The 26196-nt window shown below is 39.6% G+C and overlaps 2 protein-coding genes across 3 annotated transcripts in view; both read right to left on the bottom strand.

The window, feature by feature from the left end:
• Positions 1-611: 611 nt before the first annotated feature.
• LOC311290038 (uncharacterized protein) lies at positions 612-10625 on the bottom strand. 2 transcript variants are annotated; one of them, XM_084408330.1, is made up of 3 exons: positions 10516-10625; positions 5011-6727; positions 612-1353 (listed from the first exon to the last, which is right to left on the bottom strand). In XM_084408330.1, exons 2-3 carry the CDS (start codon positions 5399-5401, stop codon positions 1157-1159), a joined length of 588 nt encoding a protein of 195 aa, XP_084264456.1. In that variant the 5' UTR covers positions 5402-6727; positions 10516-10625; the 3' UTR covers positions 612-1156. The 2 variants fall into 2 exon arrangements, with proteins under 2 accessions (XP_084264456.1, XP_084264455.1); XM_084408329.1 differs by lacking the exon at positions 10516-10625 and adding an exon at positions 4746-4899 and having other exon boundaries at positions 5011-6177.
• A 4192-nt stretch (positions 10626-14817) lies between these two features.
• Positions 14818-26196, bottom strand: part of LOC311304861 (dynein regulatory complex subunit 3-like) — a 28281-nt gene continuing 16902 nt past the window's right edge. Inside the window, exons 5-12 of the mRNA XM_084432207.1 lie at positions 17381-17500; positions 17086-17184; positions 15961-16131; positions 15735-15866; positions 15566-15638; positions 15371-15492; positions 15094-15225; positions 14818-14952 (exon numbers count right to left, since the gene is read on the bottom strand). Of these exons, the coding sequence (XP_084288333.1) occupies positions 14842-14952; positions 15094-15225; positions 15371-15492; positions 15566-15638; positions 15735-15866; positions 15961-16131; positions 17086-17184; positions 17381-17500 (960 nt within the window). The 3' untranslated portion in view covers positions 14818-14841. The remainder of the gene's footprint in view (positions 14953-15093; positions 15226-15370; positions 15493-15565; positions 15639-15734; positions 15867-15960; positions 16132-17085; positions 17185-17380; positions 17501-26196) is intronic.

Genomic DNA, 26196 nt, shown 5'->3' on the forward strand with positions numbered 1-26196 from the left:
GCATTTAAATACATAAATAATGCTATTAGATACATATTTTATAGATAGCTATAGAATATATATTTATAGAAGCTAACAGTTAAGTTTATTGAATATTTCATCCTTTTAACACATTTTGATACTATATTATTCACACATTTAATATCTATACACCATCTCAATTTGGTGAATCCCTACTTCCCGCCTATCCCATTTTCAAGCTGAATCAGTGTTAAACTACAGCATTTTGTCACTCAAATGTTTCTCTTTATTTATTTTTTAAAATATTTTTTAAAATATTTTTTTCAGTTTGAGGTAGATTTCAGTAGATGGCGAGATATGGCGAATACAGAAAGAACAAGGAAATGATACATCATCATCTTGCTGTCGGTCATTGTTTTACTCATCCTCATTTTGAAATGAATTTATGCATTAAATAAAAAAAAATGTTCAATGATTAACTAAAGATTATTAGAATTCATGTAGTTAATATTCAGCAGATTAAAATAAAAAGTGCAACATCAAATGAATACAGTAAGTGGATTAATGAATGTTATAAACATATGATTCTTTGCTACTTTGAGTAGAACTCAGTGTTTTAAACAATTTTGTGATTTTTGCTGTAACTGAAACAATGATTCACTTGTCAAACTACGTTTGGTTGATTGTTAAAGGTGCCATTGCATGGATTATTTTATTATTTTAGAATGTTTCCTGGGGTGCCCTTATAATGTTAGTAATACTTACTATGTTAATACTTAAGCCTGAGCCAATTCACGTCATGCCCACTTTAATGTTGGCAACTCCAGTGCTCACACCGCTGGCCAGCGCATTCATGCCAGAGCCTCATCCTGTCATGGCCGTTGCCGAGCCTGAGCTTCTCCTCGTCAGCCCTGCCGAGCCTGAGCTTCTCCACGCAGCCCTGGCGAGCCTGAGCTTCACCTCGTCAGTCCTGCCGAGCCTGCGCTCCACGTCAGCCCTCACGAGCCTACGCTTCACGCCAGTCCTGCCGAGCCAGAGCTTCACGACGTTACGTCTGCCGATCCTCGGACAAGATGGTCTCCGCCGAGCCAGTGTCTCAGGACAAGATGGTCGCCGCCGAGCCAGTGTCTCAGGACAAGATGGTCTCCGCCGAGCCAGTGTCTACGAACAAGATGGTCGCCGCCGAGCCAGTGTCTCAGGACAAGATGGTCTCCGCCGAGCCAGTGTCTTCGGACAAGATGGCCGCCGCCACGTCGCCAGAGCCCTCAGCAGAGATGGCCGCCGACATGCCTGAACCTGAGCCCTCGGCAGAGATAGCCGAAGCCACGGTGTTCCTGAGCCGGTGTCTGTTCCTGAGCCGGTGTCTGTTCCACCCTGGCCCTTTTGTAAGTACTGTTGATAAGAAACAAATGGCGCTTTTCCACTACACAGTACCAGCTCGCCTCGGCTCGGCTCGACTCGACTCGGCTTTGTTTGGTTTTCCACTGTGTAAAAGTTGTGCCTGTACCTGCTTCCAGGTACTTTTTTTCGTACCACCTCCGGCGAGGTTCTAAGCGAGCTGAGGCGATACTAAAATGTGACGTGAAAACACGGCAGACTGCTGATTGGTCAGAGAGAATCGTCACTATTCACGCGCCAGACGGAGTATCCTGAATAAAAAACAGCAAAAACAAAAACATCCAAAAACAGCATACACTCGATTTCCTCCATTGTCCTGTGTGTGTGGCAGCGGATGTATCTCACGGAGAAGATTAAGTCACGGCAGTTTCCTGCGGCGTCGCTATGACGACCAGGTACTATTGTGGAGGTACTATCTGCAATGGAAAACGGAGCGAAAAGCAAAGCGAGCCGAGCCGAGTCGAGTTGAGTTGAGCTGGTACTGGTAATGGAAAAGCGCCAAAAGTCTCACTTTTCAAATGTAGTCATTTTTTAGAGACATTTAAACAATAAATACCGTTTTGTGACTCTTTAATGTGTCTGACAGATCGCTGTAGACTCGAGGCTCAGTTAAAGCTGCTCGTGAACCGATCATCTCTTCCTTCTAGTTAATTTATAGCATTAAAGGAATGTTGTTTTAAAGTGCTAAGACGTCAGTACACTTTGTTTTTCAAATTTAAATCCTCCAATGTTAATCTACTAACTCTCCTGACTGCTTTGTGGGACAAAATGGCGGATTATGATTAGTCAGATCGCCTGTCAATCAAACTCCCTGCGAAGGGTCAATTGAGAATGCCTGTGCACACAATCCTGATCTAATCGACAACTTTGCAGTCCTAGGCCTAACAATGTGTTATGGTGCGCTGTCACCAGTGTTTTTTTTTTTTTTTTTTTTTTGGTGAGCGTAGGCTCCTCCTGATTTTGTTAGTCATCTCATCTCTTATATGCTGTGTATGATCATATCCTGCCCTATTCATGGTAGCCTACTCACGGACATTGCGTCATCAATTGCGTCATCAAGGGGCCCGCCTTGATAATCCTACTTAAGGGCCCGGTGTTGGCTCGTTACGCCACTGAATATAATTGTCTAAACTCCTTATCAAAATGACATATTTACAACAAATTTGACACATATATATAGGCACACTTTGAGTACTACTAATAAAAGTGTTGGAGATCAGGCAAGACTGTAAGAAGACTTAGGCAAAAAGGTGCTATAACTGTAAAAACGCTTTAAAACCATATATTTCCTATGGCAAACTGCCTGTATTGGCTGTAAATTGACTTTTTCATCTATGATGGCAGTTGTTAAATGCTTGCTAAATAAAACGTAATGTCTATTGATGCTTGTGTGCTTAAAGGCCTTAACTGCTTGAACCCCGATAAATGCTGCTTGCAGCTTTAATTATTATTATTATTATTATAATAATAATAATTATTATTATTATAATAATAATAATTATTATTATTATTATTGGGTCATTTCACCTGAGATTTGGAGCCAAATTACAGGGGTGTAAAATGATTTTCGGTAGGACAATTAAATTAAAATCTGTTGACTTTAGCAATCTTATGCTATATGCTAACAGTGATAACCTAGTTCAAAAAGGTAAAAAAGCCGAAGGGCATGACCAAGTATTCAAAGTGCCCCCTGGGGGTGTTAAAAGCAGTCTTCTATTCATCCCCCCTCCTGATGCGGACCAAATGATAAGCATTACGTAAGTCCAATTTAGTGAAGATCGACGCTCCCTGCAACCTCTCGAAGGCCGAAGACATCAGCGGCAAAGGATAAGTATTCTTTACCGTGATGCTGCAGGGTCCCCGCGGATCCTTAAAAAGTCTTAAAAGGTCTTAAATTAGATTTTTTAAATTTAAGGCCATAAAAAGTCTTAAAAATATATATATTTTTTAAAATGTCTTATTTTTACTTATGAAAGGTCTTAAATTTTAGATGACACTTTGACTTAGACTTATCTAAATGCTTTCGAAATTAAAACTATCTAATTAGCGTAGGCCTACTTATTATTTTTTAAATTCTATCTTTGTGGATTTGCTTGTTCACGTGACAATTCGCGTCACTTACGGCAGCATATTAGCCTACGTCTGTCTCCTGCACGCGAGAGGAGAGAAGAAAACGAGTAAATGTCAGTTCAGTTGTAAGTTCATTCTTTATGTGCTTAGGAGTGTGCGATATTGTCTATGAACTATGATGATATTGTAATCATTGTTTTAACTATGTATGAGGCACTGCGAGTGCGAGCTGACATCGCGTTTCTCTCATGCTTACTTTCATTGCGTGATGTGTCAGTGCAGTTATAGATGTCCCCAAATGAGTTTTTGTCTTATATTTATATCATATGTTGTTGTATTAGAATATCACATGAGCAAGAGTGCCGTTTTTCCTGTGCACAATTGCAAATGTGCTATTTATTTTATACAGCAGTTAAATTAACAATAAAGTTAACATTGTGAGTTACTTTTTGGACACAATACTGTCAATTTTCACTTTATATCGCCGACGAGAATTTCATAATGAAGCCGTAGTCCAACAGACAGCGATGATTTTTTGTTTTTGTTTCACTGAAATCCGCGGTTTGAACGAATCATTTTAACGATTCAATGAACAATCACTTGTTTTTCTGAATGAATCAGCCATTTGAACAAATTGGTTGAATAAATGACTTCGCTTATTCTTGCCGCCACCTACTGGTGGTTTTAGTTTCATATTTAAAGTATCCTTTAATTAAAACGTTAAAATTATAAATCATTTCATATTTAAACATTGAATAGCTTTATTTATGCAATTGTAAATTAAGTGTAAATAGGCTAATGCCAATTTTGATGCCGCTTCTGTGTCACCTCTGCACTGCAAGGATGGATTTTAAATTAATGATTTATTTTGACATTGGTACTGTGTTATTCTAATATAATTTAATTTGAATGTTAGAATTTGACATAAAAGGTGATGCATACCTCTAAATACGTTTAGAAACAATGTCCATATATAGGTGAAAATGCCCCTGGAAATCAATTTAAGATAGCAAATATTGCCCCTTAATAAAAATGTTAATTTCGGTCACTACTGTGAACTGACCACTGCATAGAATATAAAAAATATGAATATCGTGGGTTTGCTGTCAACAACAGGCCTAAACCAGCCAGGGTACCAGTACAAAAACACAATCAGTAAAATATCATCTAATTATTATCAACAAAACTTAGAAAATATCGAGACATATTTTTGTCAATATTGCGCACCCCTAATGTACGGTATTAATTTTGATTTCTTCAGGTCTTAAAAAGGTCTTAAAAAGCCTTAAATTTGACTTTAAAAATTGTGCAGATACCCTGTGCTGTTCAGCCCCCGGTAGTCAATACAAGGTCGCAGGGATCCTTCCTTCTTCCCCACAAAAAAGAACCCCGCCCCCGCTGGAGAAGAGGAGGGACGGATGAACCCCGCTGCTAGAGAATCAGAAATATATTTCTCCATAGCCTCTCTTTCTGGAACAGAAAGTTAATATAACTTGCCCTTAGGCGGAGACGTACCTGGCAGTAACTCTATAGCACAGTCATAGGGACGATGCGGAGGGAGAGAAGCAGCACGAGACTTACTGAACACCTCCTTCAGGTCTTGATACTCCGTGGGCACGTTTGACAAATCCACTGCTTCCTCCTGAAACGCAGAAACAGAGACAGACGAACAAGCAGACACAAGACAGGACTCATGACATTTACTGCTCCACTCCAACACTGATTTCTGCTGCCAGTCTATCTTGGGATTGTGTTCAATGAGCCAGGGGTGTTCTAAAACAATGGGTGCAAGGGGGGAGTCCAGAATGTAGAAGGAAGTGGTTTCAATGTGGTTGCCAGATACGATGAGTGTGATGGGTCCAGTGGTGAATGAAATGGTGGGAAGAGCTTGGCCGTTGAGAGCGTGAACTGCGATGGTACGGGTGAGGGGTAGAAGAGGAGCCTGAATCTTGAGTGCAAATGTGTAGTCCATGAAGTTACCTTCTGCCCCGGAGTCCAGTAGTGCTCGACAGTCGTGAGTGTGGGCTGACCATCTTAGTCTTACCGGGAGGAGCGTAGATGTTGATGAGGTCTTCTCAGCGGAGATCCCACCCGACAGTAGCCTCAGATTTACTGCCGGGCTTTCCCTTTTACCGGGCAGTTATAAGCAAAATGTCCTGCTGCACCACAGTAAAGGCAAAGGCCCTGGGATCTCCGCCTTTCCTTCTCCTCCCGGGAAAGCCGAGCTCGCCCGACCTGCATGGGCTCGTGATCGTAGACGGGGCTGACCGCGTCCCCTCCGCTGGCTCGCAAAGTCTCAGCCACTCCAGAAACACGAGCGGGTAACATCCGACGTTCGACTCGGGAGAGTCGGGAATCCACACGAAGCGCCAGTTCAATCAACTCATTGAGTGTAGTGGGTAAGTCCAGAGCATAAATCTCTCTCTGGACGCGGTCAGCCAGCCCATGCAGGAACATATCCCACTGCGCCTCCTCGTTCCACTGACACTCTGCCGCCAAAGTCCGGAACTCGATAGAGTAATCAGATACAGAATCCGTGCCGCTTCTCTTCCCGCGACCACGCGGTCAAATACTCTCTTCATTTCGGCGGAGAGTGTCTGAAACGAGGCACAGCATGGATCTTGGTTCTCCCACACCGCCGTCCCCCATAGCGCTGCCCTCCCAGTCAGTAGCGTGAGCACAAACGCCACTTTGCTCCGTTCACTGGCAAAGGTCCTGGGCTGCAGAGTAAAGTGCATCGAACAGCGTGTTAAGAATGCTCTGCAATAGTTTGGCTCACCGTTGTATGGCTCGGGAACAGGTAGGCGGGGCTCTGACTGGGAGACGCTCTCTGGTGGTACGGGGGGAGCGGGCGGTGTGGGTGGCGCAGTGGGAACTCGGGCACCTGCGCCACAAGAGCTTGAATAGCCCGACCCGACTCATTCATATTCCTCTCCTGGGTATCCATCCGTGAAATGCTGGACTTGATGAATTCTTCCAGAGGAGAAGAGGGTCCGCTTGCTGCTTCCATCGCTTGGTCAGATCGTTCTGTCATAATACACAAAGCGGAAGCAAGGATGCAAGTAAACTCTTTATTTGGTTGGTCAAAAGACACGAATACAGTTCAGAAATTTGGTTGGGCTGGTGGCACAGGGACAAGATGGTCAGTGTGCTGGTGAAGAGTGGTGACGGTGAATCCAGTGCTGGTGAACATCCAGACGAGACGAAAACCATGAAGACACCGAACAGGAACTCGAACCAGGAACAGGACTGAAGACGGCACACGATGGACACACACTGAGGACACCAAAACAACGATCTGACAAAGAGAGGAGAGTGCGATGAGAACTTATAGGTGAATGAATTGGCAGCAGCTGGTGCGGGGAATGAGATCAGCTGGCGCACTGATCAGCTCGAACGAGCGGTAACACCCACTCACACACACCCACACACACAGAACAACAAATACACGAGACACGAAGAAACCAGTGAATTCATGAACCGTGACATTTGTATTAATTTTTTTTTAAGAGGAATATCTGAATAACAAATAATGTTAAGATTAGAAATGTATCTCGTGTTTTTCTATCAGCTCAATTGCACATACCTGTCTGATAGCCATAAATATTATTTTTCTAAAGTTGTCATGGCTGTAACTAAAAGTATTCAAGATATAATAATATCCTTCTAGATTTTCATTCTTAATAAACTTTTCTTTTGAAATCTTCATTTTTAAGGCCCTATATAGTTCAGTCCCATAGACATGGGGATCTCAAAGCAGCTCCATGTTCAAATTGTAAAATTTTACCCGTTTTTAATTTTTACACATTATATATATATTTTTATATAACTTTATTTCCCAATTATATATAACTGCCCACACCCCATTTGAGAAATGCCCTTTTATGTAATGTACCGCTCTCTCTCTGGGGAATGTGAGCGTCTCACGGGTGAGAGGAGCGTTTCTGGGGGTAGTTTTTCTTTACTATGCTCGTTTTCTTTTCCTTATAGGTTTATTTCGATTTTTTTAGAATTGAGGAAAAATAGTCGCCAGGTAAAAGGTTTTGCCTCGTGGCGGAGGGCTGAGATGGAGGTTTCACCTGTGTCGCTCCGCCATGGAGTCAGGTGTATGCCTGACACCAGTGTGACAGTCGAGGACGTGCTTGTGGCGATTGGGGAACAGACAGGATTCGAAAATATTGTATCCTCTTCCAGAATGAATGGTGGTGTTTTTGAAGGATCAAAGTTTTGTGAGTAAACTCATCGTGAGCGGCGTTTGGGTAAGTGGAGCGCTTGTTATTGTTTCACCTTTGGTATCGCAGTCGACAAGAGTGAACATTTCTAACTGTCCACCATATATACCTAATGCATGCATTGAAAATGAACTGCAGAGGTTCGGGAAAATAGTAAGCGGAATGACATTAATTCCAATTTTACTACTTTAAAATTTTACTAAGTAAAATACAATTTTACTTTAATAATTTTACTCCTGAAATCTGAGGCAGCCGCTAAAGACTAAGTGGAATTATTTTGTTTTCAAAGAACATGCTCCCTCAACTCTACCGAAATTCGTTTATGTACTTACGGACTTCTTATACTGTGTTTACTCAGCTCTTACGGTGATTTTCTGGAGTAAAACTGACGCTTCATCTTTTGTGTTATGTACAATAAACTTTATTAAACTCATCAGTATATTTTTGATCATCATTTGGACCTGGTCCGAAACAGCAGACTTGTAGGCTAATAGTGGATACATACAAGCAGATGACAAATACGTTATAACCATAATTAAACTAAACTATACATGTTCCATCTCCATATGCACTCTGACTCTGTAGGCATTATTGTCCGACACGTTACTAAACGTTACACGTTAGAGTTTCTGATATCATCATCATCATCATTCCATGAGATGAAATTGTCCTTAGACTGAGCTCATGAAACTCCGCCCCCTGTGCGTGCAGCAGCAGCTTATTTGCATTTAAAGGGCACACACTAAAACAGCGCGTTTTTCTGAGCACCAAAAAGTGACAATTTAAACATGCTTGCATGCATCTGTTGGGTATTTTGAGCTAAAACTTCACATACACACTCTGGGGACATCAGAGACTTATTTTATATCTTGTGAAAAGGGGTATAATAGGTCCCCTTTAAAACATGTGCTGTCATTTAGGCCCCGTTTACACGATGGGAAAACGCAGATATTTCCCTGCGTTTTGGCCTGTCATTTACACGAAAACGCCGTTTTTATCCCTGAAAACGATTATTTCTAAAAACTCCGGCCAAAGTGGAGATTTCTGAAAACGCCGGTTATGTGTTGCCGTGTCAACTGGGAGAAACGGGGTTTTAGGTTCTCAAACATCACATTATGCGCCAGAAAATGCTTATGTCATGTGAGCGCCCTATGTTTAGAGTTTGTTTGGCTACTGTTTGATCATGGATGCTGTTAAGGTGGTGATTTTGTGAAAAAAAAAGAAAAGAAAAAAATACTTTTGTGCAAACGCTTTTGGCCTGTTTGCATTTGCAAAACACAACTGCTGAACTATATCGAGGAGCAGAGGCGAAGGAGTACACGAAAATCAGCATTTTTACAGCAGCTTTTCCTTCCAAGACGCCGGTACATTGCCTCCCAACGTCTGTTGTTTTGAAAGGAACTGGAAGTCGCTCGTGCTATTTGTTGTTGTCGATTTTGAGGATTCTGATTGGCTTGCATGGCTTTATCCTTCTCCCTACGCTCCCTCCCTCCGCTGCCCATATGTTATGATGGCGCTCGAAGGCGAATTTATGCGGGTTGATGTAAACGACAACTTTTTTGAAAACGATGTTGTGTGCACTATGTTATTTTTGAAAACGGAGGGGGGGAAATATTCGTTTCTCTAAATACCCAGCTATGTGTAAATGTGGCCTTAGGCGGCAGCTGTTTATGGTTTTAGAATCGCCAGCGTTAGATATCTCGTTTCGGGTTAAACATTAAGACAAATCATATATGATCTATGCGAACACCAATCATTTGAAATGCTTCAAGTGTGGTAATATCGGACATAAAAAAATGGAATGCCCGCAGAAAACACAAGCTGAAGATGATATCAACAAAACAAATGAGAACAGGTGGTCGATGGTGCAGTAAGTTAGGCCAGTAGTCAGTAGTTAGTCTACTGAAAATATAGGCCAAAAGGAATCGGGTGAAAAGAAATCAGGGGGGAAAAAAAGGAAAAAAATAATAGTTGTGATGGAGGAAAAAAAAAGGAATTTTGAAGAGGCAGGGACAAGTGATGCAAAAAAAATCTGAAAGTTCGGATGATACAGATACTGTTGAGAATCGATTCGATAATATACCTCTGTCTCAGCTCTCTGAAAGCACTGATGTGACTGAAGAGATGGATGATGATGATTGTCTTTCTGAAATCTCAGATATTCCCTCAAACTATGATGAGGATCAGTTGAGGATCAGACAAAAATGTTTACAATGTTAAAATTTTTGCATTAGTTCCAGAAATGCATTTTTTTTTTAATCCTTCCAAGTATTCATTAATTGCAGGTCTCCGTTGTTGTATTTTGCGCTTCATAATGCGCCACATATTTTCAATGCATGTATTCTGGTTTTATTTACGTTTTACACAACGTCTCTACTTCATTGGTATTGGGGTTGTATTTCTCATGTTCATTTTAACCATAAAATAGTGTCCCACTTTCCCTAACAAAGTGTCCCACTCAACCTGATTGCTTCCAGTTTGCTGAAGAGGGTGTCAAATGGTGTTTAAAGATGAACAGTTTGTTAATAAATGCATAAATTGAGAAAATTTCACCATAGTGGCCTTCATTACAATCTATTTAAACAAAACACTTACAATTTTAATACATTCTAACTAATTTAGGTTGTTTAAAATGCAATTTACCAAAAAGTGTCCCACTTTACCTGACTTCACCATACTGTAAAAGAGATTCACGCTTTCCTTGATGAAACATTTGGAAGAAAAGCTGAAGTAAAGGAATTTTTTCCTGATGTGAAAAAAGTTTTTGGCTTCAGTGATCAAGATACAAAAGACTGCCGGTTATGAAGAGTTAAGTTGAAGAAAGAGATTCAGATTGAAAAAAATGGTAACAAACCTGAGAAAAGAAAAAAGTTCTTGAAAATTCTTTATAGTTTAGTTATGAAAGAAGCACAAGTGGTGAACTATCTGTCCCTTTTTGTCTTGTCCTCACTTTTTTCTCTTCTTCTGTCCTCTTTTTTCATGGAGAGCCTTAGAATAGGATCCAATAAATATCAGTGGGGGAAGAGATTACAGGAAAAGAGCATGTTTAAATGAAGATATACAAAACAAGAATATTGATGTAATATATTTTGTACAAGAGACACATAGTGTTGTGAAGAATGAAATGGGAAATGGTGATTTATATATGACTCATGGTACAAATGTTAGTGGAGGAGTTGCTATTTTATTTTCAAAGATGATTAATATAACCAATGTGTCTGTTAATGAAATAGAAAGAGGAAGAATTTTGGCTGTTAAAGCAAGTATAAATGGTTTTGTTTTTGTTTTTATTAACATTCACGCATCAAATACTGGAGCAGAGAGAATACAAATATTTAAAAAGTGAGTTTTTAAAACAAAATTGTGATGAAAATGTATGGTTGATCTTAGGGGGGTGATTTCTTAGATAGAAATGGAGAAGAACCTCATCCCTCTTCTGCCAAATTTTTACATGATGTTATTAGTAATTCTAATTTAGTTGATGTATGGAGACAGCAACACCCTTCAGTTAAACAGTATACGTGGGTAAAGGTTTCTCATGGTCATATTAGTACTGCCAGATTAGACCGATTTTATGTTAATAAGAGTAAAAGTAATAGAATTTTAAAATCTACAATTTGTCCAAAAGGGTTCTCTGATCATCATTTATGTATAATTGAAATAAATGTAAGAAAGTCACAAAGTCATAGCTACTATTGGCATTTTAATGTGAAATTGTTACATTATGTGCTTTTTTGTGAAAAGTTTAATGTGTTTTGGATGGAGTGGAAAAAACTAAAAAGTAATTATGATGATATAGTTCAGTGGTGGGATATAGAAAAAGCACAAATTAGAATATTTTGTCAAAATTATAAATATAACAAATGGTAGGATAAAAAAAAAACTGTTTTTGAACTAGAAGGAGAGATAAAACAGATTGAAAGAGAGTTAATTGTTGGAGATGTGACAGTTGGGAGATGTGACCTTTCCAACCTGATGACGTAATACCTGGCGCATCTCAGAGATGGTACACGATGAGCATTTGTGGTTAAAAAGTTATATATATATTTTTTTATAATTTTTTTTTTGAAAATGGCCGTTCGTTTCGCTAGATAAGATCCTTATTTCTCAACTGGGATCGTGTAGAGACTTTGAAGCTGCATTGAGACGGACATTTGAACCTTCTTTGAACATTGGTATAGTTGGTTGCCATTGAAGTCCATTCTGTGTAGAAAAATCCTGGAATGTTTTCCTCAAAAACCTTAATTTCTTTTCGACTGAAGAAAGAAAGACATGGATATCTTGGATGACATCGGGGTGAGTAAATTTATCAGCAATTTTTGAAAGTGAACTAATCCTTTAAGTTTGTTGCATATGCTAATGATGTTACAATATTTATTAAGAATGAGAGAGATGTGTCTGGTTTAATAGAAACACTGAAGATTTATGAAAATGCATCAACAACTAGAGTGAACTGGGAAAAGTGTGAAGGGTTTTATTGTGGAGAAAATAAAAATCCACCAGTGCTTCCAGGTGTTGTTAAGTGGAGTAAAGAAGGGTTTAAATGTTTAGGGGTTTATTTTGGGACTGAAACATTTAAGATGAAAAATTGGGAAGGAATGGTGGTGAAGATGTGTAGCCGGTTGTCTAAGTGGTCATGGGTGCTACCACAGCTATCCTAGGGGAAGAGTTTTGGTGACAAACAATCTAGCAGCTTCGGCACTGTGGCATAAAATGAACGTCTTGGACCCGCCAGATGACATCATTCATGAATTGCAAAAAAGATTAGTGGATTTTTTTTTGGACTGGACAGCATTGGACTAAAGCTGCCATTCTTTTCTTACCAGTAAATGAAGGTGGACAAGGATTAACAGACATTAAAAGCAGAATTTAAAAGCAGCACAGAAGTTGCTATATTCAAAGAGGTGCTGGACTGAAACCGCTAAAGCCCTGGTACATAAAGTTGATGTTTTTTAAATAGTGATTTACATTTGTTTTTAATTAATCTGACAGAAATGGACTTGAAAGACACTTCTGCTTTTTTAAACAATGTTGAAAACATGGACATCAAATTTTCGAGTGAAAAGAAAATGGTCTGATTCTGAATTCTCAGCAGAAATGAGTAATCTGACAGGAATTAAGTCCGTCAGATTTATGAAATATGTAATGGATGGGTTTTTTTATCATCTTTTCCTTCTGCATATCATCAGAAGTCAAGAGAAGAGATTTTTAACGAAGAGGAGAATTTTCCTGATCTTATTGTTTCAGCTTTTGTGGAAGAAGAACCACGAGAGGAATCAATGCTCACTTTTAAGACTCCAGCCATGCATGGTTTCAAAGAGACTTCAAAGAAAAGTTTGTATTGGACTTGTGTAAAAGTCGCTCACCAATCAGCTCTGAAGGAAAGTAGAGAAACAAAGTGGACAGATGTGCTAGGGCCAAACTCTTCTCCTAGAACAGTGGTTCTCAACGAGTAGGCTACAGGATTAAAAAATAAAAATCAGAAAAAATAGAAGAAAAAAAATTCCCCCCATTTTGAAATGCAAGTGGTTGGACTATTATAACTAAGGTTGGGTACCGAAACCGGGTACCGAAATCAGGCACCGATATAGAACCGGTACGTAATTGGACCGAATCAAAACGCCGGTTTCGGTGCCTCATTTCGGTGTCACTTAAATGCCTCAGCTCGTCAGCTGTCGGTTGAAATATTTGCCATCTGGTTCTCCAAAACGAACATAAGAAGCATCATCACCACATGTGATCGCTAGTTAACCATTGGACGCGTACGATTGATCACACTGATTAGAACGTTCAGATCGCGTGTTCATCGACTTCTAAATTCAAATCTGCGTTCGCGCGTTAGTTGGCGCTGAGCCAGAGAGAGACGCGCTCAGCGCTGTCATATATCACAACTATTCAGTTTTTTGGCCCAGCCTTTGCAAAAGGTTGAGAACCCCTGTCCTAGAAGAACCAATCAGATTGTTATCTCACATTCCCTTTAAAAGCAGGCGCGCTTGTTCCATGGCGGTTTGCTATTATAACGGCGGTTTTGCCAGGCGCGTGCCAGTAGCGGTTCACAGCCGAGGAGACCGACGTTCTCGTCAGGGCCATAAAACACAGAGAAGTGACATTGTATGGGGATGGGAGAAACCCACCCAAATTAGCTTCGGTTAAACAGGCGTATAATAATTTGGGTAAATGTGTAAGCTAGATTTATGCCTATTTTTTCACATCTTCATGGACACAACAATGATTTCCCTCGTGTGTTAATATTTTTCCTTGTAATTATGTATGATTTGCAAAAATGAAAACTGCTGCTTCTGTGTAGATGAGAGAATCAAAGTGCATGCGCGTTGTGCACACGCTACATTGATTATGGCCAAGCATGCGCCCTTAAAATAGCATATGAATAACATGTTTTTCCTGGTCAGTGGCGGAATTGTTTTCTAAACCTGCAAAATAGTAAATTTTTTAACTTGCAGCGCAAGTTAATTTCCTAATATACCGACGTGCGTCTGTGGAGGGAAAAGTCCGCTGTGCGCAGGTGCAAAATAGGAATGATACATGCGTCGGTGTACAAAGTCAATTGCGCTGGGTGCAAGATAGGGCCCATGGGGTTTAAGTGGAGTGTTGTGCACTATAGATCATGAGGAAAACCTATTTCTGAATGTTTAAAAATGGTGGTAGGTAATTTTTAAATATGTTGTGAAGCAATATATGCACGTAAAATTATTGTATTTTTTTGAGTGTCTTGGAAATTATTTTTTATGTGAGATGTTTTGTTCAATTGTAAAAAAAAAAAAAAAAAAGGGGGACATTTTTAAAAACCAAAAACTTTTGGTTAAAAAAAGGAAAAAAAAGAAAGGTTTTTTTTTTTTTTTTCGTAAATAAAGAGATTCAAACAACTCTCTCTCTCTCTCTTTCTCTCTATCTCTCTCTTTCTCTCAACAAATGGAATTGCTGCAGCACTCTTTACTCGTCTGTAGATGGAAGCATTGCATAAAGTACAAAAACAAACCCTACAACATTCTTGTAAAACTGATGATCTCAAAATGTAATAAACAAAACAAAGTTAATTCAGCTGCATACTTATCAACATCTAACAACAAAATTAGCAAAAATAGTTTATTATATATACATACAATAGCTATATATATATATATATATATATATATATTCTGGATCTGACAAGAGAAACATTTTAATTGTCCTCAGATGATGCCATGTCCTCCAGCTCATCCTTTACAAAACGAATGTAGTTCTGGATCTCTGAGATGCGCTTGCGATTCCTCTTCACCTCATCATTGTGTATCTATTAACACAAACAAAAAAGATTTACATTTTATTTAATAATAAAAGGTTGTTCTGATCCTGGACAGCTGCACGGTAGGACACAACGTAATATAATAATATTGTTAAGCAGTTCACAGGAAGCGTGTTCATAATCAAGTACCGATTTCAGCAGATCGCTCATCCAGCTTTTGACCCGTGCCAGTAGCTCATCCTCCCTGTTATCAATCTTCTGAAGGGCTGAGTCGTGAGAAGCACTGACTGCATTGGTCACTGTGTCTTTATCTACCAGGAGCTACAGGGCAGCATAGGAAATGAGGACGAAGGATCAGTCAATACTAAAAATAAGTGTCTGGCATGTAGTTACGATGGCTTTTGACTTCTTAATTATTCATAATTATACACAAATTAAGTGATCATGAAGACAGTTTTCCACTGACCATTAACAGATCATCCGGTATTTTCTCCTCTAGCTCGCCTTTAACCACCTTCTCCAGTGTTGCCAAGGCAATCACAAGCTGGTGTTCATGGTACCGGTTCTCCAGGTCTCGACACAGTGCGAATGTGTGTCAGAGTTAAAGAAGCCTTACCAATAAAATAAAAGTATTTTTGTTTTGCTTTGTTAGATAAAGGATATATCCCTTGCACATTTTCAATGAACCCTCCAACCATGTCTGAGATGTTCCTCTCAAAGTCTTTGAAGATGTCCTTTAAAAAAAAAAAAAGCATTGTGAAACTTCCACTCATTTAGGTGATATGCTCCGTAATTAATATTACATTAACAATAGGTATTTTTATTCTGACCTCCAGCTGGTCCACCAGTCGCAGTTCAAGACTCATGAGGGTTTCATTCAACTGGTCAGCCTGTTCATGGCAGGAAGTGATGTGAGCTTCAAGAAGCTCGGCGTCTGTGATCTGTTGCATTTCTGCAATCTTCTGCAATAGAACAGAATTTAATTTGTGAGCGTTTTAATGTATTCAACTGGTGAGAAACAGGTTGTCTTGTGTGACTGAGGGAGAAGAAACCAACCTGTCTCCTGGAGTTTTCAAAGTCAGCTGTTATTTGCGCTGCTTTGCGCTGATTGTCAGCCACTGCCTCATGGGAACAGGTTAAAAAGGATTCCACCTCAGCCGTTCTCTGAGCAAGCTGAGCCAAACCCGCATCAAATATCTGCACACATAGAACTTCCATTTTGCTCCTAAATGTAAATGGATTGTCAAGGTAAATGGATTATTCTGAGTCATTTTTAACAGCTGTTCCCTCATCTGCACTCTTAAAGAGGCCATTTTACAGTCTTGATGTTGCTTTTGGGCTCTACTAGAATAGGTTTTCATGCTTGGAAGTTCAAAAAACACATTTTTTAAAACATATTTGACATTGTTTCAGCACCTCTCTTCCGTGTCTGTCAGCAACACACTAGGATGTGTTTCCCGAACAACGACATAACTCGCTGTTTAACTACCAGAGTACGATGCATTGTTGAAGAAATCAACTAGATCGTCTCGACAGTTTCCCTGAAACTGTATTGTCGCAAATTTGTCATTCAACCACGTTTTTAATGATGTCACGAACATGGTGGAATAATAACGTTTTTTAATTAATCCACTTGAGATCGAATCAATGCTAGATTTGTTCTATAAATTACAGACATGGCATCTGAGGACAAATATTGAAACTAAGTTTCAGATTCAGTCATAGGCTCCTTCTTACGTACTAGAGCACGTTCGCACATGTGCACACTTCAAAAACGGCACTTTGACAAACTAAAAGACGTAAATTATATTTTTGATATTTGCCCTAAAAGTTATTATCACAAGGAGCTCAAAATATAAAAAGCATAATAGGTCCTCTTTAAAAATAAAGGTTCCAAAAGTTTGCAGTGATGCCATAGAAGAACCATTTTTCAATGGTTGGTCAACGTTTCAGGAAACAGTTCTTAAAATAACATTTTTTTTCTTAGTTTGAAGAGCTTTTTAAAAATCTAAAGAACATCTAATCTAAAGAAAAGCTCCATGAATGTTAGAGGTTCTTCAGGGAAACTTCAATGCCAAAAAAGAACCCTATGTTTAAGAGTGTATTATAATGTATTGCTTTCATTTGTGGTTTGATTTGTATATTTTGCTATTCATAATAAGGATATGTCTGCAGCAGTGCTTCAATTTCGGGGAGGAGAGCCAGTTTCTCTGCATCAGGATCCTCAGCAAACATGCTGTCGAAAAGTTGAGGTCCATTTAAGAACTCCACGAATGCGTCCTGTGAAAGAAGGAAGCAATATTTATTCACTACTGTCAAGAAGAGTATATATTAAGTTTGTATGTTCAGTAGAAAGAAGATTTTAATACAGTGCTGCGTTTCAAACACTGTAGTGTAAATCTGACTTATTAAACCTCGAGTATTTAAGATCAGTGTTGTACTTGAATGAGATGGATGGCATGGTGATGTTGGTTACCTTGTGTAGTTGAAGCTCCTCGTCGCTGTTCTTCTGAGCCTCAATTGCCTCCTGCTCCTGGAGCTCATTGTGTTGCACTTCTTCTACAGCATACTGATACTTTGCAAAGGCAGTTTCACGCTTTATATGTAGGCGCAAAAAATATGAATTATAAATTCATAAAAAAAATAAAAAAGATGCTATTGAATGTGCACTTGTATGTGTAATTCGAATCTCATATATTTTACAAAACTGTACTTGCAGATAATTTAACATAAATGCATGAAAAAATTCATGAATGTTTCTTAAGTCAACTTCTAAAAAGTGCACTTTGCAATAATGTAAAGTGAAAACTTTACTTTGAAGTTCATTTTAAAACATTTTTTTGGTCATGCTTTAAATAAGTATGCTTATTTTGATGTGTTGACTAACATTTTAAAGCTCATGCAAAGTAATTTAAACTGTGTTATTCAATATGACATTTTAAAGTTAACATATTTTAAATGTACTAAATTGCAACTTCAACATTACAAGTGTGTAATTCCAAATATATTTAAATGCGTTTTTCAATAGAAATTACTGTAACGACAATGGGTAGAAACCAACCACCAACTAATCTTCTTCCAGAAAATTAGTTCAAACTTCCCACTTCCTGCCGCACAAAGAGGAAGATTTGTTCAGAACACCTCATGATCGTCATCAATCTTGCCATCGGGTCCGGCATCACCGGTCTGACTAATTAAAGGAGCCCCCAGCACTAACTAAATAATGAATGGACAATGCTAGATTTGTGCCAAAACACTGACTGGTCAAGAGATGACGTGAGACCCAAGGTCCCACGAGAGACAAACAGATTTCAGCAGGAAATACCCGTGACCCCAGGGCTGTCTTAAGCCCATAAACGTTACACACAAAGAGACGTTAACCTATCAAAATCCTTGAAACTCAACCCAGAGCCATGAATCATTCACAGTCTCCAGCTAGTCTATGCTAACCAACGAAAACCCCCAACAAAGAACTTTTATGAGCCCAGCTAAAGGAAGAACTTGTCAATGTGAGATAGCTTGGAAAAGAATGATTGGTTCAGAGATGACACAACTCGAGCCCACAACATTCCAGACCCCCTCCTCCTTAAGGACCTCTGAACGAACAAACCAATTCTCTTCTTTTCAAACCAGAGAACTGAGATTTTACCTAACTATACATAAAATCATTCAAGAACAATTTTCAACGGACTTATAAATCAAACATCATGCAACTACAATGATTCGATTTTGTGTCTACAATAAATGTGTGTCTAATATGCTTAGATCCCATATAATTCATGTAATTGTTATAACTGTTAGATGTTTGAATGAAAGTGTGTTGTGTTTCATATCAATATGATCGTATGCTCATGATTCAGAAGATGGCTTGATTGAAATCTGTGCAAAATGTTTCGTATTCTTATAATACTGACAATGTCTAAACTGTGGCCTCTGTTCTCTCTGTTAGTAAGGAGAGCACAGATAAGCATGATTTACGATCAGAACTGAAAAGAACGCCACCTCCTAAATTTAGCCAGTGTCTAATTGGCCAGAACTCATCCTGGAGGTTGGACAAACTTTGAGTTTAAAGTCTTAAGACCCAAACAAAGTTTTAGAAGAAGAACTCTCTCAACAAAGGCAGAACAAAGATGGGCAGAAAAAGATGAAGATCTAAAGCAAGACTAGTAACCATGTAACTGAGGAGCAGACCAACCCAAATTAAGATCAGATGGGTTAGATTCATTTCCAGTCATCAAACTACTCTCCATATCTCATTTCATTTCTTTCTTTGTGTTATTTTTCTTTTCCGATTGAAAGTCTCGGTTTTAAGTAAAGTTTTGCGGCAAAGTTTCGGTCAACTATTCACGGCTGCAACGAACACTTTCAACTTCAAAGACTTTTCATTCAGCAGCTCCAGCACACCACGTGACTGGAACGCCACAGACATTTATCCAAGCACGAGGAGGCCAGCCGACGAAGGAACAAAGGGAAACCCCCCTTTTATGCAACAAAAGGAATTCCCAAAAGGAAAAGCAAAGACGCAAGTACCTCCAGGCTAAAATCTTAACTGGTGCATTGATACATTTAATAACCTGTCTTAAAACGATAGAAGGGTTAAATTAATGTTTGATGGTTCATTCAGATTGTGTCTTATTAGTGCATAGAAACTTGGGATTTAATCATCTCATCTCTTAAAACTCTCTCTCTCTCTCTCTCTCTCTCTCTTTCTTTCTGCAACTCGTATGAATGTGTATGCGTGTGTTTGTGTTAGATATTAGCTTTATGTGTTAGTAGCCTATATAATCAATAAAGTATTGTTTGTATTTAAAAGAGATTACTCATGTGTGCTTATCAGATTTATTGTCTTGAACTTCGATTTAAGTTACCTATGCTGTTACCCTTAATTTACTTCGTAATTTATTGTTAGCTGGGGATTAATTCTTTCTTGGCCAGGAAGATATTATATTTCCTAGAGTTAATACTTGTTTATGCTTTCTGTTCATTGGATGAACTGATAAAATGATCATACTATTGATTCTGCTACAGTAAATTCTGAAAATAATTAAAAATAATTAAAATATTAATTATTGGTCATATTCCGTTATGAATAATACTTAATAATATTTATACGTGGGCGTATAAACGCTACATTTTATGGTGGAGAGAATGCGGGAAGTTTAACCTAAATTGTAAGCATATTACCAAGTCATTTATCTTTTCATATTGTGCGGATAAGGGATCCGAACCTCTGAGAGTCTGTGTGTGACGTATGGAGAGCGCGCTGTGCGCGCGCCCTGTTTGAATGCTGTTGCCTGCTACTCGAGCTGTTTAGTCTAGTCTAGTTTGCCTCCCTATTTTTATTTCTATTTTCAACTGCAGTAAAATAACCCAAGATATAAAATCTCACACAACAATAAGGTAAGAATTGGGCGTGTTCCCTCAATCTCTGAAATACTTTGATTATAGCTTAGGCTACTGACGTCTGCGTGTTCCAGCGTCTTTCAAAGCTGTAACTTATGTGTGTTTGTATCAGCCAGAGAGCTTAACGAAATTAAAACTGCAGTAATTAAAATAACCATGTAAAGAACGGATGAGCGTGTTCCTCGTCTAACGTTAACGTTAACTTAGTCCTTATTTATCTGATTGTCACTCAGTGCGTGTTCCACTGCAAGGACGAATATTCTCCTCACAGATTAGTCTTTATTTCTCAGGTTGTCCGTGCGTGTCCCACGGCAATCCCCGTGATAAACTATAAACTTATCTGTGTCTGTTCAATTCATTCTCGTGTAAACACTGCGTATGTCCGAATGTAGTTGAATAGGAGTTATTTAAAGTTGTGTCAAGTAAAGCTTGACGTTGAAACTTAACCAACAGTTTACAACCCTGTTGTTTTCGTGTGCTCAGATAACATTGCACAGAGACGATCCGCCGAGATCGCTATTGTTCCATCTATTACAGCGCAAAGCTGCCCTTTAAAGCTAATCTCACTCTTAAACAACTGAGTGAAGCCCCACATCGTAAAAACGACTTTACTCGTAACTGTACTTTAGTTGTACAGTTTGAAATGCGCCGACATTTCACGTAATATGATCGACTGTACGTGCATATTCTTTGAACAGTGTTGAAATCATACTGTCTATGGTTGAAATGTGCCGCCAGTTCATGTAACATGCTTAAACAGTTTACAAACTGCAATTCACGTGTTTGCCCACTAGCGTTTGTTTTGTCGCCATAGTTACAATCGTGACACGGAAGTCTTAACCAACGCTTCCGGGGGAACTCTGACCCTCGTGTGACGTAGTGATTCTAGATAGGCCTGTAACCCCAATCACGCTTCACAGAACAATACAAATGCCAAAATAAGCTCACTTTTACAATTGAAAAACGTTCTTTTTTAATTTAACTCAAAATGGGGACTCGTTTCCTTTTTTCCTACATCTTGCTTATTCAAAGCATATCAAAGTGCAAAAACAATTACGAGAACACATTTTTTTATCTTATGACATAATCATCAAATGACCAATCATTAGATCACAATCATCTTTCAGAACAGATAGAAGAATTTACGAGTCTTCAAAGATAAGTGACCTAAACAAATCTAAACAATGTCGATCAATATTCAGACACAATGCTTGTGAAGGTATCAAGTCATTTTTCAAGCAAACCAAACAAAATGCATTTGAAAGTTTTGTCCTTAAGCAAAGCGTTCAAGAGAAGGATGCTCGATGTTTGTGGGCTTGTGTAGATGTGTGTGAATGTGCTGTGTGAAGTATGGGATAAAAGTCCGCTAAACCCATCTTTTCCAAGAGTCAGTTGTGATTTAAGGCTCCGTTTCGGAGTGAGGATGAACTGTTCAAGGCCTACCTGAAGTCCAATGTGCAATCAGAATATCTGAGGCCTGTCCAAAACTAGATGAAATTCACTCACGGTCACAGCATTCCAACCCCACGCAGTTCAAAACACAGCCGATAAACGAATGGCATCGCGAACATCCGAACACTCGTTCACTGTGTAGCTGGCGCAAGTCTTGTGACACATAAACTTTCAGTCTCGTTGGTTCATGATCGGCATCATACTTCACAGTGCTTACTGTCTGTTGATTAAGCATTTGTATATTCCAAACACTGCTATGGAAAGGAGCAGCTCGCTGGAACCTTTGTAGTCGAAACTCTTCCGCAGTGCAGCAACAAAGCTTTTAAAACACAGTAATCTCAAGTCTTGACTAAATTCTGGCACATTTTAAACGTCTGAAGACTCCAGGCAGTTCAAATTGCTTCAACTTTGGCTCTTGGTGTACTGGGAAAAAGCCTTCAACCACATGCACATACACCTGCATCTAAATTAACCTGATTCCATTTCCTTCTGGCTACTGACTCCTCCTACTTGTTGCAGTGCATTATGGGTTCTGTAGTTTTTTTCCGTCACACTCCCCCTTCATTGGACAAAACATCTCATGGTTCCTTATGAGATGTTGAAACATTAAAATCCTAAGAATTCTTCGTCCTCATCAGAGGATTCTTGAAAGAGGTCGACAAGCTTTTGTCTGTTTTGTGCTTCTAATTCAGTGGATGTTGGATAACAGGGTTTTAAATTACAAACATGAACAACACGAACATCTTCGCCAGTAGACTCCAGTGCTATTCTGTAATTTACTGGCCCCATTTGTTGGATTACCCTGTAGGGTCCTTTCCATTTTAGTGCAAGTTTGGCTGTGAAATGGTCCTTTGCACTGGACTGTGGGAAATGCCTCATCCATACCCTGTCTCTTTCATTGAATAGAATGTCCCTTCGATTCTTGTTGTAATTTCGAAGCTGTCTTAGATGGGCTTTCTTACAGTTCTCTTGTGCTCTTGCCTGCAGTTGCTTTAAATGATATACAGTGTCATAGCGGGGTGCATTTGGTGACAGATCATGGCTTCTACCTTTCAGAATCTTATCCATTGGCCCCTGTAGCTTCCTTCCTATGTGGAGTTCTGCAGGAGACATTCCTGTGGTTTCCTGCACTGCAGAATTTATAGTCAACCTGATTTCTGGCAGGTATTGGTCCCATCGTTTATGACTGTCCTCTACATATGCCGCAATCATACTTTTAAGAGTTCGATTTACCCGTTCGGTCATGTTTGTTTGCGGATGATGAGCGGTTGTCAATTTTGGCGTGACATTCCAATTCTCACATAGTTCTTTAAATATTGCAGATACGAATTGGGTACCTCTGTCGGATATAAGAAAGTCCGGTACTCCCCATCTTGTTAGTATCTCTTTTCTGAATACAGTTGCAACACTCCTTGCTGTAGCTGTACGTATAGGAAACAGTTCGATCCAACGGGTGAAGTAGTCAACAAATACTAAAAGGTATTCATTTTGATTGGTGCTACGGGGTAGTGGTCCCATGATGTCCACACCCATTATTTGATTTGGTCGTGTGCTGTTAATCTTCTGCATTTTTCCAGCAGGTTTCCGTTGGTCTGTTTTTAGGGTTTGGCACTTTACACATCTCTTTACAAATTGTTTTATATCGGACCACATCCCCGGCCAGAATGCGACATCCTGAATTCTTTTGTAAGTTTTAAAGATGCCAGCATGCCCACTTGTGGGGTCACTGTGATAGTGTTCCAGTATAGGTGAAATAAGATCCCTAGGGAGGAAGATACGGTAGTGTGACTGCTTGTCGGACAGCGTTTTTAGGTACAGCTTGTCTTCGATGACTTCATATTTTGTCTGCTGACTCCCTTTATCAACAGCCAAAGTTTGGAGTATTTTCACAATCACTGTGCTGTTTCTCCCATATTAGTTCATCTGTAACTGGAAGAGTATTCACATCCTTTTGATTTGAATACAAATTACAACTTGCATGGGGGGTAATTCGTGAAAGAGCATCCGGTGCTGTATTTAATTTCCCTTTCCGATATTCAACAATGAAATCGTACTTCTGTAACTGCAGAGCCCATCGAATGAGACGGCTGGTGGTTTTTGGAGAATTCATCACCCACTGCAGAGCAGAGTGATCTGTAACGACAGTGAACATTCTATGTTCAAGATAGTGCTGCCACTTATCTAATGCCCATATTACGGCTAAGCATTCTTTTTCTGTTGCAGAGTAGTTTGACTCAGCAGGATTAAGATTTCGGCTGGCATAGGCGATTACCTCCTCTGTACCTTGTCCTCTTTTTTGGGTCAAGACCGCACCCAGTCCAGTCTCACTGGCATCTGTATACACAATGAAGGGATGCTCAAAATTGGGATGTCCGAGGATGGGTGGAGTCATCAAGCAGGTTTTCAGTTCTTCGAAGGCTTGTTGGCACTGTGGTGTCCATTGAAAAGATCTGCCTTTTTTCTTTAATGAATTAAGTGGTTCGGCAATTCTGGAAAAGTTTGCAACAAACCGGTGGTACCACCCGGCTAGTCCAAGAAATCGTTGGACTTCCTTCAGATTTCTTGGAACTGGATAGTTTCGAATAGCTTCCACCTTACTCGGGTCAGCTGTAATGCCGTGGATGTTAATTACATGACCTAGGAATGTCACTTCAGGCAAGCAAAACTTACTTTTCCGAAGATTTATGGTTAAGCCAGCTTCTTGTAACTTATGGAAAACAGCTTGGAGGTCAAGGAAATGCTGAGTAACAGACGAAGAATAGACGATAATATCGTCGATATACACAAAACAAATACTTCCTCGTAGTTCTCCCAAGACAGTCTCCATAAGACGTTGGAAGGTGGCTGGGGCGTTTTTAAGCCCAAAGGGCATTACATTGAAGTGAAATAGCCCAGCAGAGGTGGTAAAGGCAGTCTTTGCTTTACTGGAAGCATCCATAGTAACTTGCCAGTACCCACTATTAAGGTCTAGAGTGGAGAAGATAGTAGATCCTGAAAGTGATTCCAAGATTTCAGTAAGGTTTGGTAGTGGGTATGCATCACTGTCAGTTATAGCATTTAATCTGCGATAATCAACGCAGAATCGAAGTTGTCCATTTTTTTTCGGTACTAGAACTACCGGGGAAGACCATCCTGATTTTGAAGGTTCCACAATGCCGGTCTTCAACATTTCCTGGAGCTGCTGGTTCACAATGGCTTGTTTGGAAGGAGACATACGATAAGGTCGTTGCTTTATAGGTATTTGATGATGTGTGTAGATTTGATGTTGGAGTACATCCGTCCGTCCCAGACGAAGGGTGCACACCTGAGGATTTGTTTGTAGGATGTGACTTAACTGTTGCTTATGATCAATTGGTAAGTAAGCTGCATCCACTGCTTGATTGATGAGTGTTAGGTCATCCTCATTGCCACTATCATTCAAGGATAAGGGTAACATTAAGGGTGGAACAGAACTTAATAATGAAATACTTGGTATAGAACGATGAGCTGTATTTCCACCTGGCAGACATGGAGACCCCATTGGTGAAGGTAAAGGCACACTGGCATGACCAGGCTGAAAAAAGTAGTCCACGTCTGGATCAGAGATAAATGAATACTGTCCCTGAGAGACGTTTATCTGCATTCCACTAAAGAAGATAAAGTCTAGTCCCAAAACAATACAATAAGCAAAAACTTTGGTTGTCAGCACAGCAACAGGTAAGGGGCAAATTTGATCATGTAATTTAAGTGAAATATTCAACCATCCCAAAGGCACTTCAGCCTTTCCATTGGCCAAATATAAAGGTCCAAGAGTCCATGGACTCAGGCTTTGTTCTGTGGGATCTAGATCTTTCCATAAGCTTTCATGGATTAGGGTATAGCTTGCCCCCGTGTCGACGATGGCTTTACCTATCCAAGTACCAATACTGACAGGTACAATTAATTGTTGCAGTACAACAAAATTTTTTTGTCCAGGTGTGGAACTGACTTTTGTAGGTAAGGCATTTGCAATAGCTACAGAATTGTTACTAGGTCTACCTCTGAATTTTGAAGGAAAGGTTGGTTGCGTATTAATAGCATGTTGGCTAGACGGTGGAGCAGACTGTGAGGACAAGGTAAACCGTGGGCAATTACCAGGAGCATGATGGCCCTTACACCTCCAGCACTGCACTTGGGGTTTGTCTGCAGGTCTGTTGACATTTGGACCTTTAGACCCAGCTTGACTGTGTTTGGAACTCAAACGGTAGTCATACTGTAACTGTTGAAGATGATCCTTTTCCAGTTGTTGTCCAAGTCGTACCATTTCTTCCACAGATGACACCCGACCACGCAGCTGGCTGGCCAAGTAGGGTTTTAGGTTTTTTAGAATCATCTTAACTAATTCAGGCTCTGTTAAACTAGGGTTCCACCTTTTACAAAGTGCTCTGTACGTAAAGGCAAAGTCCCTTACCGACTCTC

Source organism: Rutilus rutilus (assembly GCF_951802725.1).
Source record: "Rutilus rutilus genome assembly, chromosome: 1".
NCBI lineage: Eukaryota > Metazoa > Chordata > Actinopteri > Cypriniformes > Leuciscidae > Rutilus > Rutilus rutilus.

Excerpts from the sequence above, each read along its gene's own strand:
- LOC311290038 (XM_084408329.1), bottom strand. The coding sequence starts at position 5,401 with ATGGACTACACATTTGCACTCAAGATTCAGGCTCCTCTTCTACCCCTC. Across the intron at positions 4,900-5,010 it reads AGACCTGAAGGAGGTGTTCA|AAAGAGAGGCTATGGAGAAA; the intron begins GTAAGTCTCGTG and ends TTTCTGTTCCAG. Across the intron at positions 1,354-4,745 it reads CGGGGGCTGAACAGCACAGG|TACTTACAAAAGGGCCAGGG; the intron begins GTATCTGCACAA and ends TCTTATCAACAG.